This window comes from Propithecus coquereli, unplaced genomic scaffold (genome assembly GCF_000956105.1).
Source record: "Propithecus coquereli isolate 6110/MARCELLA unplaced genomic scaffold, Pcoq_1.0 Scaffold38, whole genome shotgun sequence".
In the NCBI taxonomy this organism is placed as follows: domain Eukaryota; kingdom Metazoa; phylum Chordata; class Mammalia; order Primates; family Indriidae; genus Propithecus; species Propithecus coquereli.
The window spans coordinates 3590736-3607409 of record NW_012149507.1 but is presented as its reverse complement, the minus strand read 5'-3'; the positions used below and the strand labels follow the sequence as shown (position 1 = coordinate 3607409).

General features: G+C 43.0%; 1 protein-coding gene across 8 annotated transcripts in view; it reads right to left on the bottom strand.

Annotated features, from left to right (window-relative positions):
* The window catches only part of DLGAP1 (discs, large (Drosophila) homolog-associated protein 1), a 341764-nt gene that overhangs the window by 142960 nt on the left and 182130 nt on the right, over positions 1-16674 (bottom strand). For 4 of the 8 annotated variants that reach the window (XM_012652092.1, XM_012652094.1, XM_012652095.1 and 1 more), the window contains exon 5: positions 4884-4913. The exons of the other annotated variants lie outside the window; for them this stretch is intronic. In XM_012652092.1, coding sequence (XP_012507546.1) covers positions 4884-4913 — 30 coding nt within the window. The remainder of the gene's footprint in view (positions 1-4883; positions 4914-16674) is intronic. 8 annotated transcript variants of the gene reach the window in all.

Genomic DNA, 16674 nt, shown 5'->3' with positions numbered 1-16674 from the left:
CACATGCTTTCTTCTACACTGTGTGGAAGTAGAGATGGGCAGCTGGTGTAGAAGAGGATGGAGAGGGAAGGAAGAAAGGGGAAAAAAGAAACTCAAAACAACAACAACAAAAAAATGTGAGAGAGCTCTGAAATATGGCCAATGGTTGGTCATGCGGGGTTAACTATATCTAAGGTGAAGGCAATCAAGAAAGCCTATGTATGAATTAGGTGAACCTTGAAATTATTCTTTTGACCCATCTTCTTTCAGTTTCTGAGTCACATGGCTCCATCTTTGCCATTTCAGGAGGGGCTTGGTCTTAGGAAGCTATTTGATAAATTCTCAATTCTCTCAGGGACATTATTATATAGTAGGTATATTTCCCCGAAAGTATAACGACACATCTCTGCAACATACATTTGGGAAGAGAACATTCATCTGTGTAATAGGGTGATCCAGCTTCTACATTACTCTTATAAGGAGGTCTGGATTTCTTTGCGAAAATAAGTTTCTCGAGTCTTGTTTTCAGTTTCTACAATATTCTGTTTTATATTCTTGACACACTGCTGCCTTTCACGCTAGAGGAAGTGGAGGAATCCTTCCAAGGAGACAGTCCTACCCTCTCTCTGTCAGCTCTCTCTGACTTGAAGGTCTGTAAAGATATTTCAATTTTCAGGACTAAAAATATTGAAACTTCATTCTCAATTTACCACTCGAAGTAGGTCCATCAGCTGTTTGCTTGTTAATGGATTTGCCACAATCTACCCTGACGCACTGAGCATATGGCTTTACTCAAAAAATAGAAAGTCACAATGACAAGAACAAAATTCATCTATGGAGGGAATGACATCAATGCTTTTGGAATATTTCTAAAACCTTAAATCCATGTGGGGTATTTTTGGATACGTCACATGCCATGTTATGGAAAATAGACTTTCTTAAGCAAAGCAAATGAATATCTCAGCCCTCAACAGAAAAGTGAAGTCAGATCAGAGCTCCATCATGGAAAACAGCTCATATTTTTGTGGATTTATAATACAGACATGAAGCTGTGGGTGCCGTGAATTTTGGAAGTGGGAATGAAGACTGAGCCCAGCTTTTAATTATTTTATTTTTTCTGTTCTTGGGAGTCCTTCCACCTGCTCGGGCAGAGGTCGTGAGGCTGTAGAAAGTCCCACCTTGGATATGACAGTAGTTCCAAGGCCCTGCTCTGTTGGGGATTGTGGTTCATGAGTCATTATGCTGAGTCATAAGTTACTTTTAAAATATTTAAATGTAATGAAGTGACAAGAAGAAAAGAGGAAAACGGAAAATCCACATGTCCAGGGGAGCTTTTGCTTATAAAATCTAAGCTGTCCATTTATGGAGACACACGAGGTTTTGCCGTTAACACTCACATGTTGCCCTTCGCGAACTGAAACCCCCCTGCGTCTCTACGTGAGAGGCCACTAAAAGTGGGCGGGAGCTTGGATAGTCATCTCATCTATCGATTTCTTCAGAGAGGCTCACCTGTTTCTATTATTAAAGACATGGCAACTTTTCCAAAGAAGTCAGAATTCATTTTTTTGTATGGGCTTTCAAAAGAATTCAGTATCATTTTTGTGTTTTGCATTCTAGCCTGCAGGGTATAAACAAACCGTCTTCGAGGCAAGCCTCCCTACAGAGCGCGCCCCGGCTGTCAGTGGCACAGGTCTGTATCAGCCTTTCTCCGCAGCTGCCTCATCTTGTCCCCCCAGGCCTGTGCCTGCTGGAACTCCCTGTGCCCCACATGTCTGAACACACCAAAGAGCTTCCGGCGGGGGCTGCGGCCTCCTCCCTGGAAAGAAATAGCTGCCTGTAAAATATCCGAGCGGTTCTGACTCAGGCATGACTCAGCTCTTACAGGACCTGCGTGCTCATTTCTCGTTGTCTGCTCCTACATGTAGAAATACGTGCCCCCGACTTCTGCCCGCTCCAATTTCTTGGGAAAAATTCCCTTTCAAGAGGATTGTAAGATGGTCGTACAGAATTCTTGCTACGGATGGTTTTTCTCTCCTCGTCATTGCCCCAGCTATCTCCCCTTTCCCCCAGATTGCTGAATGTTTCTCTCTTATCCCAATTTTCTCAGAGTTTGGGATTATCAATCTAAAATTAGAGGTGAGAATTCATCAGTATTATTGAAAAAAACACTGCAGTTATTTCTTTCGAAACTTGATTTTTTTTTCCTGTTCAAATATCTTCCTTCATTGTGAAATAATCAAAGCATTGATGATGTTTCTGTTTACGTCTTTGGAAGGACATTTCACCTTAACCTTACCATGACAGTGACATGGAATGGTTCCTTCTGCTGATTTAAAAAGCTGACATGAAGCTGCAAAGTGCTGAAGAGGGCACCCCTGCTTTGGAAAAGAAGGGACAAAACTGCAAGACAGAAACACCGGCAGGAAGTGGCAAATTGAATCTTTGTTGGTTTTTCTCTTGTGACTCTGACAATTGTTTTTTCCTTAAAAAGAAAAAGAGAACCTATCTAAAATATTAATGCTATTTTCAGAGTTCTAGGATAATCCAGAACAGTCATTTTTAAAGAAAAGGAAAGAGGTTTCATTTCTGGTAGCGGTTCCCCCTCCACTGATTTGCATGTTCTTTGACATGATAAGTTGTATGAAGAGGCCTGGAATTCCTTCGACAGGTGGAAAACAGCAAGGGCAGTAATTAGCTAAGCAGTCAGAAGAACTGCCGGCTGAGGTTTGATTTCTCATCAAGAGAGAGCGCCTGACGCACGTTCCACTGAGCATGCTTGTAAGAGCCTCACATTGTAGATGCACCGAGAATGCATGCATGGAACACACACACCCCGCCCAACAACTGCACCCCAAACACCCCTGCGCACACGCATTCTAACACAGTTACAACACAGCATGCTCCCAAGCCCTCACGCTTCCACAGCGCTCAGCCAATAAGCTGCCCAAAAGAGGCTCAAGCAGCAGTTGAAGTGGGCCTGACCTCTGGTACCTACGGCCCCTCCAGAGAACTTCCTGTGACCCCCAGGGACTCAGAGGGGGCCGGGGCTGACTAACAATCCCCAGGGAGTCATTCTGCTTCCTGCCCTCATTTTCCCTCCAACTCTCATCTTCCTCTGGAGATAGAACCCTGTTTTGGGGGCTCAGATAGGCCATGCCACCCAGGAGTGACCTCTAGCAGAACAGTGGTTCTAAAAATTGCCTAATGTTCTCTTGGCTTTCTGACTTTTTAAAAAGTTTGTATTTTGTCTCTACATCCTTTTGTGACAAGCGGAATATTGTGCTTAAGCCAAGCAGGCAACGTAAAGCTATGACTTCAAAGCCATCCCTTGATAAAACATCAAAACAGCCCAGAGTGAACCAACTGTTATCTGTATTTCTACAGATAATTAACTGAAACTCAGTGCTCAGGTTGCTACTGGGAGTGTCTGCAGGCAAGGTCGTTCTCGTGGTGCTGCTTGATTTTGTTTCTGTGTCTCTCATATCTCGCCGGGCAGGGAGGAGTGTGGAAAGTCCTTCAATAAAACTCCATTTTGATGTGCAGAGGGGACGTGAGCTTCTGCTTGGCCCAGCAGAGGCCTGACTCAGGTACTTCCTCCTTAGGGCGGGAATGTCTTTCTCTCTCAACCCTAAGACACCACTGCCTGTACCTTTCCTTGTTCTTGCCTTGGATTACAGTAGCAACGTACCTCCTACCACGACTGTCAGAAATACTGCCTTTTCCGCTTGGTTTTATGAAATGGGATGATAGTAAATCCACAAAAGGGACAGAGTCCTTCCTTGGATTTGCCAGTCCCGTGGGTACATAACTGAGCTCCTCTCTCATCTCCCAACTTTCAAACTGCGGCCCACGGAACCCCTTAGCTTAAGTCAAGCCAATGGCCTCACCATTCCAACCCCTCTTGCGTTTTTTCCACTCCCCACCTCCATGCACTGCCCATTCATCAAGCTCCATCTCCTTGTAAGTTGGAAAACTCACCTTAAAGCCCACCACCTCCTCCAAGCAGCCTCCCTGATTAAGTGAGGACGAAGAAACCTCCAAAGCATGACCGACAAACTCTCAGTAAACAAGAACACACACACAGCCCCCGAAACGAACACAGAAACTCACGAAAAGAGAAAATTACATATTCTCTACTTTTACACTGCAAAGCTCCTATGGGGTTAAGGAGATCAATTTCACAGCCATAACCAATTAATTATTTCAGGCAATGAGGTATTTTTAACATTCTTGGGGGTTACTTGGCAAAACACTCTGCTGTGTTGTCTATTTTGTACGTTCCTTAAATCCTTCTTCTTTTTCTTCTCGGCTTCCTGAGTGCATAACTGAAGGGCACTGCCACTCACCAACGGGGACAAGGCTAACGCAAGTTGGTCTTCACACCTTGTGCTGGTGATCACACTGCCCAGGAAGAACGCACGATAAGATTGGCAAGTGACTTAACCATCTAGTTCTCACATCAGGAAGCTTTAACGACTTTTCATGCCCACGTACTTCCTGGGCAAACCTGTCTGCTGTGTTGGGATAAAGGACATTCTAGATGAGGCCCTGCTGAAAGCTCTGGGCAAAGGTTCCTGATAAGACTCAATGTCCAGCCTGAAATAAGGCTGCTGGAGGCTCTTGGAGGAGCCCTGGATTTGCAGCAATCACATCAGGAAGTAGAAAGAGACATATTCGCTCTCTCGGAAAGCTGCCCTCTCAGGTTGGAGTTAACGCCACTTGCGGAGGACCGAGAGACTTGCGGCATAAAATGACCAGAACGAGGAGAAACACAGATGGGATGGCAATAGCTGGCAACTCGAACATGGCACCAAACACCACTGCCACAGAAGCTTTCTAGCTACAAGCCACACTGTGCAACCTTTAAGCAGAACATTATTGATTTTGTGGTTGTAAAAACATACCTTCAACTGCAGAACTCAGTTTTATGACACCTTGAATAAAAACAGAAAGTGGCAGTTATGTAATGGACCCAAATTACTTTTTCCGGTCTTTTCATAACACACACATGCTTCAGACCTAGGTTTTCTGAGGGCATTTCAAGGACTTAACCTAAACAAATATCAACTTCAAAAATCACGTAAGTTTTAGTTCTGATTAGACCTCATGGGTGTCTTCATTTCTCCCACTAAAAGGTTTTGGGGGAACTTTTCACTAGATACGGAATCAGACATGTTTTTGGATGAGACAAAGGCCAAGTCTGTCTGAGTGACTATTTCTGTATATAAATTAAGCCGGATTATGGATCTGTAAAACTTCACACAACAGGATACGAGGGAGCAGCGCTTCCTGGTGACTGCTGTGTACAGAGATCATTTCGTGCACGTTGGGACAGAGCTGCTGTTGAAATACATATAACAGGGGCTTCAAAACCACGGTGCGGTCTGGCAACCTTCTTCTCGAGCGTGGCTGGGCCAGGGCCCTTTTTTTGGCCTGATGGGTTCAGCTTTCCACTCCCTGCAGGTCAGAGAGTGAACAGCCTGTCTGAGCATGCGGAGTTGTTCACAAAGCAAGTCAATATCCTTGACTGAGATTCATGTGCCTTTTTGGTGAATCTGAAGGTGAAAATACTAAACTAAGACAAATTAGACCTGGTACAATCATTTGACTTAAGACATGTATTTTTGTAAGTCATCAAAAATAAGTAATATTCCCTAATCCCAACGTGATAGTCATGATCCTTTAGGCTGAACAAAAATGTCTGCAGTTTCATTTGGTTGAAATTCTGGTTCTCTTTCAAACTGAAGGAGTTTCCAATTAAAAATGGAAATTAAATTAAAATTTCAATACTGGTCCATCAAATTGGTGTTGGCATGAACATACTGGTTTTAACAGATTATGTTCACAAAGAGACAAACTTGCTCTCCAGTGTGTCTTTCTGATAAAGCTGTTTTTAAGTTTCCTGTTGAATTTCACCTTTCCCAGAGCCAGAGGTATCTGGGCCAGCACGGAACAAGGAATTCTCCAGGGGAGAATGTATTCATATATATGTACACACGTTTATTATAAATTTGCTGATATAAAGGATATGTAGCATATAATCTACAAATCACAATGAAATATACAGTTTCCTTTTTTTTTTTGAGACACAGTCTCACTCTGTTGCTCTGAGTAGAGGGGTGGCATTATCATAGCTCACAGCAACCTCAAACTCCTGGGCTCAGGCCATCCTTCTGTCTCAGCCTCCTGAGTAGCTGGGACTACAGGTGTGTGCCACCACACCCGGCTAATTTTTTGTTTCTATCTTTAGTTGCCCGGCTAATTTTTTCTATTTTTAGTAGAGACGAGGTCTCCCTCTTGCTTAGGCTGCTCTCAAACTTCTGATCTCAAGCAATCCTCCCACCTTGGCCTCCCAGAGTGCTAGGATTACAAGCATGAACCACCACGTCCGGCCCAGCATCCTTTTTTTCTTGAGAGACAGGGTTTCGCTCTGTTGCCCAGGCTGGGGTGCAGTGGTGTGATCATAGCTCACTGCAGCCTCGAACTCCTGGGCTCAGGCGATCCTCTCTCCTTGGCCTCCCAAAGTGCTGGGATTACCGGTGTGAGCCACCATACCTGGCCATACAGTATTCTTTACGGCAAATTCCATATAGTGAATTGATTGTCAGAGAGTGCTTTTGTTGATTTTGGACAAACTCTTGTATCTGCAGCCAGCAGTTCAACAACAATTGGACAAAATCACATATTCAGTTGTATCCCAATCTGCTCTTTTCCCAATAAGTGTATTGTCATTACATCTTTTATGTGATCTACTCTTAAATTATTTTTCACCTTCACATCAATTATTTTCATTAAATTAAAACCTCTTTCAACTTCCATACAATGTCAACACCTGCACTGTGACCTATTCACCACCGAATGTGGAGCTGGGGAAGAGATGCACAGTGGCCACCATGAGCATGTGGTGCTCCCACCTTACAGGGACAGTCGGTGCGAATAATCTCAGGGCTATGGATGGTAAAATGTAGTCAAACAATTAGGAACTGATGAGTTTTAAGTATCTATTACTTTTGTTTTGGTATAATTTATTTTATTGTAAGGTTATATAATTTGTAATAATGGGCTTACAAAATTCCTGAAATTGCAACAACTGGCTCTTGTAAGCTGGTATGAACTGGCTTTAGGGTGCCAGTGTTATACCTGATGTTTCTTTCCACTCAGACGCAAAGAAGAAAATCTCGAACTTCAGAATACTTTCTGAGACATTCATAAAGGGGGTTATAATTTGAACAGGCCAAATGGGAGTAAGCTTAGTATTTACTACTATTTCTCCAGTCATTTCAAACTCTCTTACACCTGTCATTGCAAAAATACACTATACACACGTCACCTTGGAAATAATAGTCATTGACAATTAACTAAGAACACAACGTAAATGTATTTGATATTCCTTTGGTCAAGCAACTAAACCAAGAGGCAAAGTCAGGTACAAATAATTGGCTTATTAAGCAATGATCTCATCTTTTCAAACTGTAGAATATTAATTGATTTTAGGCACATTCATGTTTGTGTATAATCACGGTGTCAGCAAATGTCATTCAAAGGAAAAGTCAACAATGTGCTCTAATCAGTGTGTAGAAACTGGTTCTTTGTAAGAAAACAAGAAAATTTAAACAGATTCTTATAGAAGATAGGGGCGGTCGGGGAGAGGAGCCCAATAATGCATTTACTGAGTTGGGGAAGAAAGGTGAGTTCGAATACAAACAAAAGCCTGTCTTTAAAACTCTAATTATAAACATTATTCTAATAAAAACATGTGATTCATTAGCTCCATATGGGCTTTTCTTATATCTTTAAACCCCAAATCAAATTTTTTCTCTCTAGTTGGTTAGGCATTTATATTGGGAAGTAACTATGTTATAGTGAAAATCTAGAATTAGCTAACTCTAGTTATATAGCTTATATCAATATGATACACAAAATTGTAGAATGAGAGGGAAAGATATTATTTATCTTAAAATATGAATATTTTTAAAAAATTTGAATATTTAAGAAGCGATTGATGTTGATGTTAAAAAGCTACACATCGCACTGCTGACTTCCGGGACACACAATAGACATTATCTGGTGAGCAGCTGACACTGACATTGCCTGGAATTGGGGGTGAGCCATAACACAGATACATGTATATATACACACACACAGTGGATCCTACCACCCCCCTCATTTACTTCTTCATAGTCTGCAGAAGTGTTTGAAATAAAATTGAAAACAAAAGAGAAAAGAAAAACTAATCCAACTATTTTTCTCCGAACTCAGTATCTTTAATGTAGCAAAATTTCTAAGCTTGAGGTGATTTGTGTAGACTATTTCCATTATCTCCCGCGAGTCAGAGCCAATCACTAGCCAGGTATGTTTTCTGCGACAGTTCTCCAGTTCCAAAATTATTCTACCCTCTTTCCTACCACTTTTACCTAATGATTAATTTTAAGTGATCTAAAATAATTCATAGGAGAAAGGGTCAGGTTGAAATAATTCATGCTAAAGTGTGAATGACTAGGGCTCACTAAGACCTTCCAATGACAACTCATGTTGAAATGCTAAGCGAATATTTAACCCTGGCCAACAAGGCCCTACATGATATATCCCTGCCTGTTTCCCTATTTTTTCTCCTTCATCTCACATGACTTTCTCTCTTATTCAAGATGCTATAGACAATGTCCTCTTTGCTTTGCAATGCTAGTTCCTTTCTGCCCCGGGCTAGTGTACTTGCTGCTCCCTCTGGCTTGAATACTCTCCCCTAAACTGCTAAATCTTTCTACAGCCAGGTCCTTGTCTTTATTTGGATTTTACTTTAAATGTAACTTCCTTAATTACTGTATTTAGAGCAGCTCCAGAAATAACTTTCTACCCCACTGCTCTCTTTTCTTATAGCACTTATCACTATTTGAAATTATCTCATTGATTTATCATTTGGTTCCTTGTTTACCTCTGTCTTCCTCGTTAGAATATAAGTGGAATAAGAGCAGGAACCTGGTCTGTCTTGTTTGCTGCTGTAACTCCCTTGCCTGGAACAGTTCCTAGCATAGAGCAAACATGCAACTAATGTGTGTTGAATGAAAAAGCGATCACTCCTGAGTGTCCTCAAGGAGGATCTTGCCAATGTAGCAAACGCACCTCGAATATGTTATTTGAATTGTGGCTGTTACTGAGCAGAGCACTCAGATTTCATTATATTGACCACTGTCTATTTCTATTCAGAAACTGGTCTTTATAAGGGTTAGTAAAGATCTATGTATAGAGTGAGTATACATAAGTCACAGTAGATATTTAGGTTTTTCAGGAGTATAATACTGGTGAAGCTTCTGAGAAGTAGGTTTATTGACTACCTGGAGGCAAGATTATGTCGAAATGGACTTCAAGGGATATTAGCTAATTAATTCTATATCTAAATATCTCTGGAATCTGCAGTTCTCTTGTCTCTGCTGTGATCACCCTGGGCCAAATTATTATAGCAACGTCCACAGGAATCTGTATGATAAGGTACAGACAGAGAAAGAGGAACTAAAAAAGAAGCATTCCATTTTTAATATCCTTCTTTCATTTTTTTTTTTTTTTTGAGACAGAGTCTCTCTCTGTTGCCCTGGCTAGAGTGCCATGGCATTAGCCTAACTGACAGCAACCTCAAACTCCTGGGCTCAAGCGATCCTCCTGCCTCAGCCTCCCGAGTAGCTGGGACTACAGGCATGCGCCACCATGCCCGGCTAATTTTTTTTCTATTTTTAGAAGAGACGAGTTCTCACTCTTGCTCAGGGCTCAGGCTGGTCTTGAACTCCTGAGCTCAAGGGGTGATCCTCTTGCTTTGGCCTCCCAGAGTGCTAGGATTATAGGCATGAGCCACCGTGCCCAGCCAATATCATTCTTCTAATTCATTCCTATACTGCGCTGGAGTGGCCTTTTTAAAAGGTCATCTGATATCCCTCAAATTCTTAAGATAAAGATCAATTAAGCCTTGGAGTGAGCTGCAAAGCCCTTCATGATGTCACCTACAGCGGAATAAAAATATTCCTCCCCTAGAGAGGTAGAGGCTGTGTCCCCTCTCCTTGAGTCTGGGTAAGTTCCATGACTACTTTGACTGTTAGAATACAGAGCAAGCGATACTATCTCCCAGTTCTGTGGCCAGTCCTCCTGTCTCGGGGAGCACCCCTCTGGGAACTCTGCCCTGCCGAGTCAGAGGTCGGAGACTGCCGTGACGGAGAGGCCGTGTGCAGAGGCTCAGCTGAAACATCGGCTGAGCCAAGGCTTCAAGGTTAGGCAGAGGGCAGACCTATAAGGCCTTTAGGAGGCTGTTGGTGGAGACTGGGAGGACAGAAAACTGTCACCGGAGGCTGGAGAAAAGGCAATTCTTTTGATGTAGTGGCAGAGAGTTTGGCAACATTATCACTTATAGAAATGTGGAAAATAGAAAAGATACCTAATGAACCCATGGATTTTACTACAGAAACTTCCAGGCAGAATGCTTAGAGTGCCATTTTTTTTTTTTTTTTTAAAGATACACGCAATAAGGTGCAGGCAGAGAAAGATGAGTCAAAAAAGTACTATTCAATTTTCAAGTAAAATTTAGAAAAAACGTAAAGAGCTAGAACTTGTTGCGCAAAAAAAAAACAAAACAAAAATTGATTTCACATTACTAAGGCATGGTTGTAAAACCTTTTTGATGACTTCAGAAATATTTAAGCTTGTGCCTCGTAGAATTTCTAAAACAGGCAAAAAGGCTTCTAAGAATCCTAAGGGTATTGTTTCCTGGTACCTTGACTCTGAGCTGGAGCCAAAGAAGGGCTTATCTTGAAGAGAATTGTGGATGTGTGTTTTGTTTAATAGAATGAACTTTAATAAGGTTCACAGGAAGCCTATGAAGGAGCTCAGGAAACTTCACCCCCAAATGTGACTCCTTGGTATAAAGGGTATTTTGAACTGAAGGTCCTTAGAGATCAACAGGCATTGGAAGGGGCTTTCCCTCTATCTGCCTAAAACCAGCCCCATCAAAAGAACAATTGACTTCCCTTCCCCTCCTTGTTATCACAACACATTGCAGGAAAGAAGATGAAGAATGCAACCAGACCGGCCCAAACCATTTAAAGATAATGCCTGTCTCTGAGGTTAATTCAGTTACTAAAGAGAATCATTTACAAGTCAATCTGTTTCCCCCCATCCATTCATTCTCCCAAGTATCTATTCATCCTCCTCAGTAACCACTTACTGCCTTTCAACACCATTACCTAAATTCATCATCCCCTCCCCCCCAAAATGAGGGTATATAAACTCCACTGGGATATTGGGTAATCACTCTGTGAGTCTCTGCTTGCACGCAGTAAATAAATTTATAATCTCTTCTGTTATTAATCTGCCTTATTGTGAGTTGATCTTTCAGTCAATCTTCCGGGGTGAAGGGGAAGTTTCCCCTCACCCCCACACCCACAAAGATTACAAGGGAAGTGTATAAGCGGACACGTTATCAGCTTGGACGAAGTGGGCAGAGAGAGTTGAAAGTGCGAAGAGTCCTTAGGGCCCCCAAACTTCTATGGGCAGGAAACGGCTGAGAAGATTATTCGGCTGCAAGTGTTACTTCTTACTGAGAAGGGGTCATTCAGAAGGTGCAACAAGAGTCTGGAGAAGCAAAGAGCTGCAGAGAATCATTTCTAGGGAGCAGGACAGAGTCCTCCAGTCAAGCAACTGGCAACACGTGGGTTTCAGAATGGCTAAGGCAATGCCTGGCATGTGCCTGTTCTTCCACTCTTGGAGCAGAAGTATTCAGGCCATTTGTCCCATGCCTGTATCGTCAGTGTATGTCGGGTGTACCTGAGGCAGACACCTTTTCCTTTTGTTCACAGATCGTCATCTTGAGACAAATGGTACTAGACAACAGCGTGAAATGAGCCCCCTCAGCATCTGAACTTTATTTAGTAAGGATCTCAAGCTTGAGCTTGGGATGAGATTTTTTTAGGTTTTTTGGAGGGAGTGAGTATATTTTGCCCTCAGAGGATGCGAATAATTTGTGTCCAGAAGATGAACCGTGGCTGACTAAAGAGGGCCACAAGTTATTTGAAACCCTTCCCATTGAGAAGTGGCATCTGTGTCATTCCCCTTGATCCTGGTGGGCTCTGTGATTTTGGTTGATGGAGTATGGTGGAAATGATGCTCTGCCAGGATCTGGGCCCAGACCTTAAGACCTTAAGACTTCCTGTCTCTTGGAACTTCCTCTGGGAGCTCTGCACTGAAATGTAAGAAGCTGCAGTGCTAGAGATGCTCTGATCAATAGTTACAGCTGAGCTCACACTCTCAGCCGTTGAAATCAAGGAGCCAGGCATGGGAATAATGCTATCTTGGACTCTCTAGATCAGCCCAACTGTGATGGTTAGTTTGTGTGTCAACTTGACTGCACTATGGGGTACTCAGATGTTTGGTCAAACATTATTCTGGGTGTGTCTGTGAGAGTGTTTCTGGATGAGGTTAACATTTGAATCAGTAGACTGAGTAGAGCAGATTGTCTTCCCTTATGTTGGTGGGCCTCATCTGATCAGTTGAAGTCCTGAGTAGAACAAAAAGGCTGGGTAAGAAAGAATTCTCTCTCACTGCTCGGACATTGGTCCTCTCCTGCCTTTGGACGTGGATAGACTTGGACTGGAACTTATGCCATTGGCTCTCCTGGGTCTCCTTGCTGGGTTGCTTGCTGACTGCAGAACTTGGAAATTCTCAGCCTCCTTAATCATGTGAGTCAATTCCTTCTAATAAACATGTGTGTGTACATACGTTTGTTCTGTTATATGTATAGGTTCTGCTTCTCTGGAGAATTTTGACTAATACGCCAACTTCTAGATGAACGTGAAACAGAAGAATCACCCAGCTGAACCCTGCCTAAATTCTTGACTCGAAATCAGGGGGTATAATAAAATGATTGTTTTTAAGCTTACTATACTTTGGGGTAATATGGTTATGTAGCAACAGATAAGCGACATAGTCAGCTATGCCTAAATTTTCTAACTTCGCGTGTGCCCCATCCCTCAGCGCCCTTTCAGTATCAGCACATGCTGTCCTCACTCCTCTTGATCCTTCAGCTCTTTCTTAACTTATGAGGATTTTCTCAGGGAAGTTCTCCCCAGCCTCTAGATTAGTCCCTTTTTTTACAGCAGATTTTCCCACAAGAACTGTGTTTCTTTCTTTCAGTGCACATATCTCTGTGATTATTTGATTCATGCCAGTCTCCACCTCTAGATTGTAAACTCCATGAGAACAAAGGGCAAGACTTTTTGATCATCAGTGAATTCTCAGAGCTCAGCACTGTGTCTGGACATAGTAAGTGCTGAATAAATATTTGTTAAGTAGATGAATGGAATATTTGATGCAGCTGATAAGAACTCCATTCTCATCATAGCTTTTAATAACTGTGCCACTATTCTTCTCTTCACACATTGTGAAAATCTGGATTCCCAGCCATTGTAACTGGGGAAAGACAGTGTGACTTAATATGAGGCCTCTGCTCCAGCGTTGCTCTTGCGTGGGAAGGCAGCTAAGTGCAACTAGAGTTGCTAATGTTCCTTTTCATAACCTCTGGGGAAGAGGAATCCTACAGGAGCCCCTGGGTATGCGTGGGCACAGGAACGCAGAGAGAAAAGAGCAATCAGTGCCTGCTCACATTTATGTCTTTGGTGGAAATAAGGTGCTTTCCTGGGAGTCTAAAGAAAATTGTGGGCGCTGGAATTGTTTGAAGTATTTCTAAATTTAAGTTTAGAAATAATTTATTGCTAAATCATGAGCTTTTTTCCACCTTAACCTTTCATCTAAAACTGGAAGAAAGAACTGCTTCATCACGAGTCCTGATAGTTAGGAAAATTCTGTACCTTCCATAACCACTGCTCCTAGAATTGTTTTCTTAATACCTAATCTGTATTCCTACTGTTTAAAAATGCATTCCCCTACCTAGTTAGCCCTGTGGATGTGGAAAATAAATGCTCCATTGGAAATAGGCTTAAAGGTCTTTTTTCTTTTTCTTTCTTTTTAGAGACAGGATCTTGTTCTGTTGCCCAAGCTGGAGTGCAGTAGCATAATAATAGCTCACTGCACCTTCAAACTCCTAGGTTCAAGTGATCCTCCTCCCTTAGCTTCCCAAGTAGCTGGGACAATAGGTGCACCACCAAGACCAGCTAAATGTGTTTTTCATTTTTTTAATAGAGATGGGGTCTTGCTATGTTGCCCAGGCTGGTCTCAAACTCCTGGCCTCAAGTGATCCTCCTGCCTCAGCCTCCCAAAGTGTTGGGATTACAGGTGTGAGCCACCACACTCAGCCTGGAAAGAAACTTTCTTAAAATGATTCTGCTCTACTTAAAGATCAGTTTCTCATTGTTGCTGTTAGTGAAATAAGCCCGGGTCTCTGTAAGTGCCCTTATAATTTCCATTTCATAATTTTAAAAGTAATTTCTTTTACTTCATGGTGTTTCTCTGAACAGTAGCCTCCAAATGGGTCTGGGTATAGTATTTCATTAAATGGGTGTAGCAGAGTTCCAGCTGGAGAAAGGAGGATTTGCATTTAACCCATATCATTTTAGTAAGTTCACACTCTGAGATTCTGCCCAGTTCCACTTCCATGATTCGGCCTCCCTCCCTGAGTACACAATACTGCATTTGTCCTTTTGAACATGCAGCAGATTAAAGAGCTGGGCAGGAGGCAGATGTAGGCACACCTTTGATCTCTCATCCTTGGAGGTTAAGGGAGGGCAGACACCTGGCGGCCGCTGAGCTGGAAACAAAACACAGGCCCCGGCTGGAGTTACCTTAATGGGAGCCACAGCTCCAACCGCAGAGGCAGCTGGAAGCACTGAGTGGGCACCGAGGGAAGACAGCCCCCTGGCTCGGTAAGGACCGCAACAGAGTCCTAACGATGTGATTCAGGTTAGCTGGGGTTGATTAGGCACAAAGACCTAGGAAAGCCGCCGCCAGTAAGGACCAGGCAGCTGCATTAAGAAAAAATGAAAAGTAAATCTTTTGTAAATACTGCAAAACTTCCAGCTGTGCACAAATTCAGAAAGGCAATTTTGATGGCAATGCAGGAAGCTTTCAAAGAAAGGATTTTTAAACTTTTTTCCTTTGCGGAACTCCTTTTTGATTAAAGATGTCACCTTTGCACCAGGATGCTGTGAATGTTGTTAGTCAAAAAAACAAAACAAAAACCGAGACCTAGGCTTCCTGCGATTCTTCGGTGAAGCCGCACTGCCCCCTGGCGTTCGGGCGCTGTTGTTACGCCACCACGTGTAAAGCCGGGGAAGGATGCAGCTTTCAGTTTTACTCTACCTGCAGAAACGTGTTTGACAGCACAGGATCGGAAAATATAGCTCCAAACCTCAAATCCAGACCTGGTTTTAAGACACATGGAATGCGATTTTGAAATTAAGAATCCTTTCTTGTCCATCCTCAGCAGAATCTCCTGAATTGATCAAGTAGCTCTGAAAAGAAATTGATCAGATTCAAATCTGCCAATTTTTCACGTACGAATGGTCACGTGAGTGGCGGCTGCCGCACACGTATTTTCAGAGCCAACTCAAATGTCGCCTGTGCTGTAAAACCTTTCCTGACTTCTCGGCGATTGGTGCCTTGCAGGTAACCCGTGCCTGTCTCTGCCGTCGTGCGTATCTCTGGTGGAGAGGGAGAGTGGGGATGATACCCGATTCGTCTCTGCAGCGAGGAGACTAGCGCGGAGCCTGGCAGGCAACGTGTCCGGGAAACACTTTGCTGCCACACTAGCATGTCCTGGACTGTTTCAAAAGGAACCAGGGCCAAAGAAGACTGTACTCGACCTCTACTCCTATTGGCCGTTCTGATTCCAATAACTGGACCTCCGAGAATATCCTGGGGCCTGAGAGGGGCCATGCGTCCCATGCCAGGGCAGAGCCCTACCCGGAGGGCGAGGCCAGAGCTGGAACACGACTAGGAGTGAAAGTCCAGGGCAGTCTTCCGTGGCCCTGCTTCATTTTAAAGGAGCTCAGAACATGCCACTGTGACATAAGCACGATTTTGAGCTGAAGACATTTGAGAATAGGCTCTTTTCTGAACTCCCTTATCTGCCTGAAAGCAGAGCCTCCCCAAAGAACTCAGTTGTCATAAATCTCTTCCCCTAGAGTCTCTGCAACCAGGGAAGATTGACTCTATCGCCAGAGAGAAGCCTGAAACACACCTAAACAGGCATTGTCACAAAGCCGTAATATCTGCCATCTATTCTCCTACAGGCCCATTATCTTTCTTAAATGTAGTTTGTCTTTCCTCAAGAGCCCTTCTTTCCCTCTCTTTCCCCTACTGAGATGGCATATAAGCCCCGAATCGTAAGCACCTTCTTGAGTCACATTTTTCTGTGAACTCCTGTACATACATGGATAAAGATGTCTTTTCTCCTGCTAATCTTGTGTAAGTTAAATTTGTAGCCCTCCAAACACTGAACCTAAGAGGGTAGAGGAAAATTTTTTATCTCCTAAACTTTCCTCTGTGCCTTTGGCCAAATACTGGACTCCACTGTGCTAAATCTCTGCTCAGGTCCTCAGAACTAGCTTGGCTGCTTGTGCCAGGACATTCTCTGTTGGAGCAGGTATGGCAAATAAACCCACCGTAAATCAGAAAGAAAATGCTTCATGTGATAGTCGATGTGTTAATATTTGTAGAGTGTCTTTGAACAAAGGCTGACAAATACAAGTGCTAGATAAGTGTTTTTTT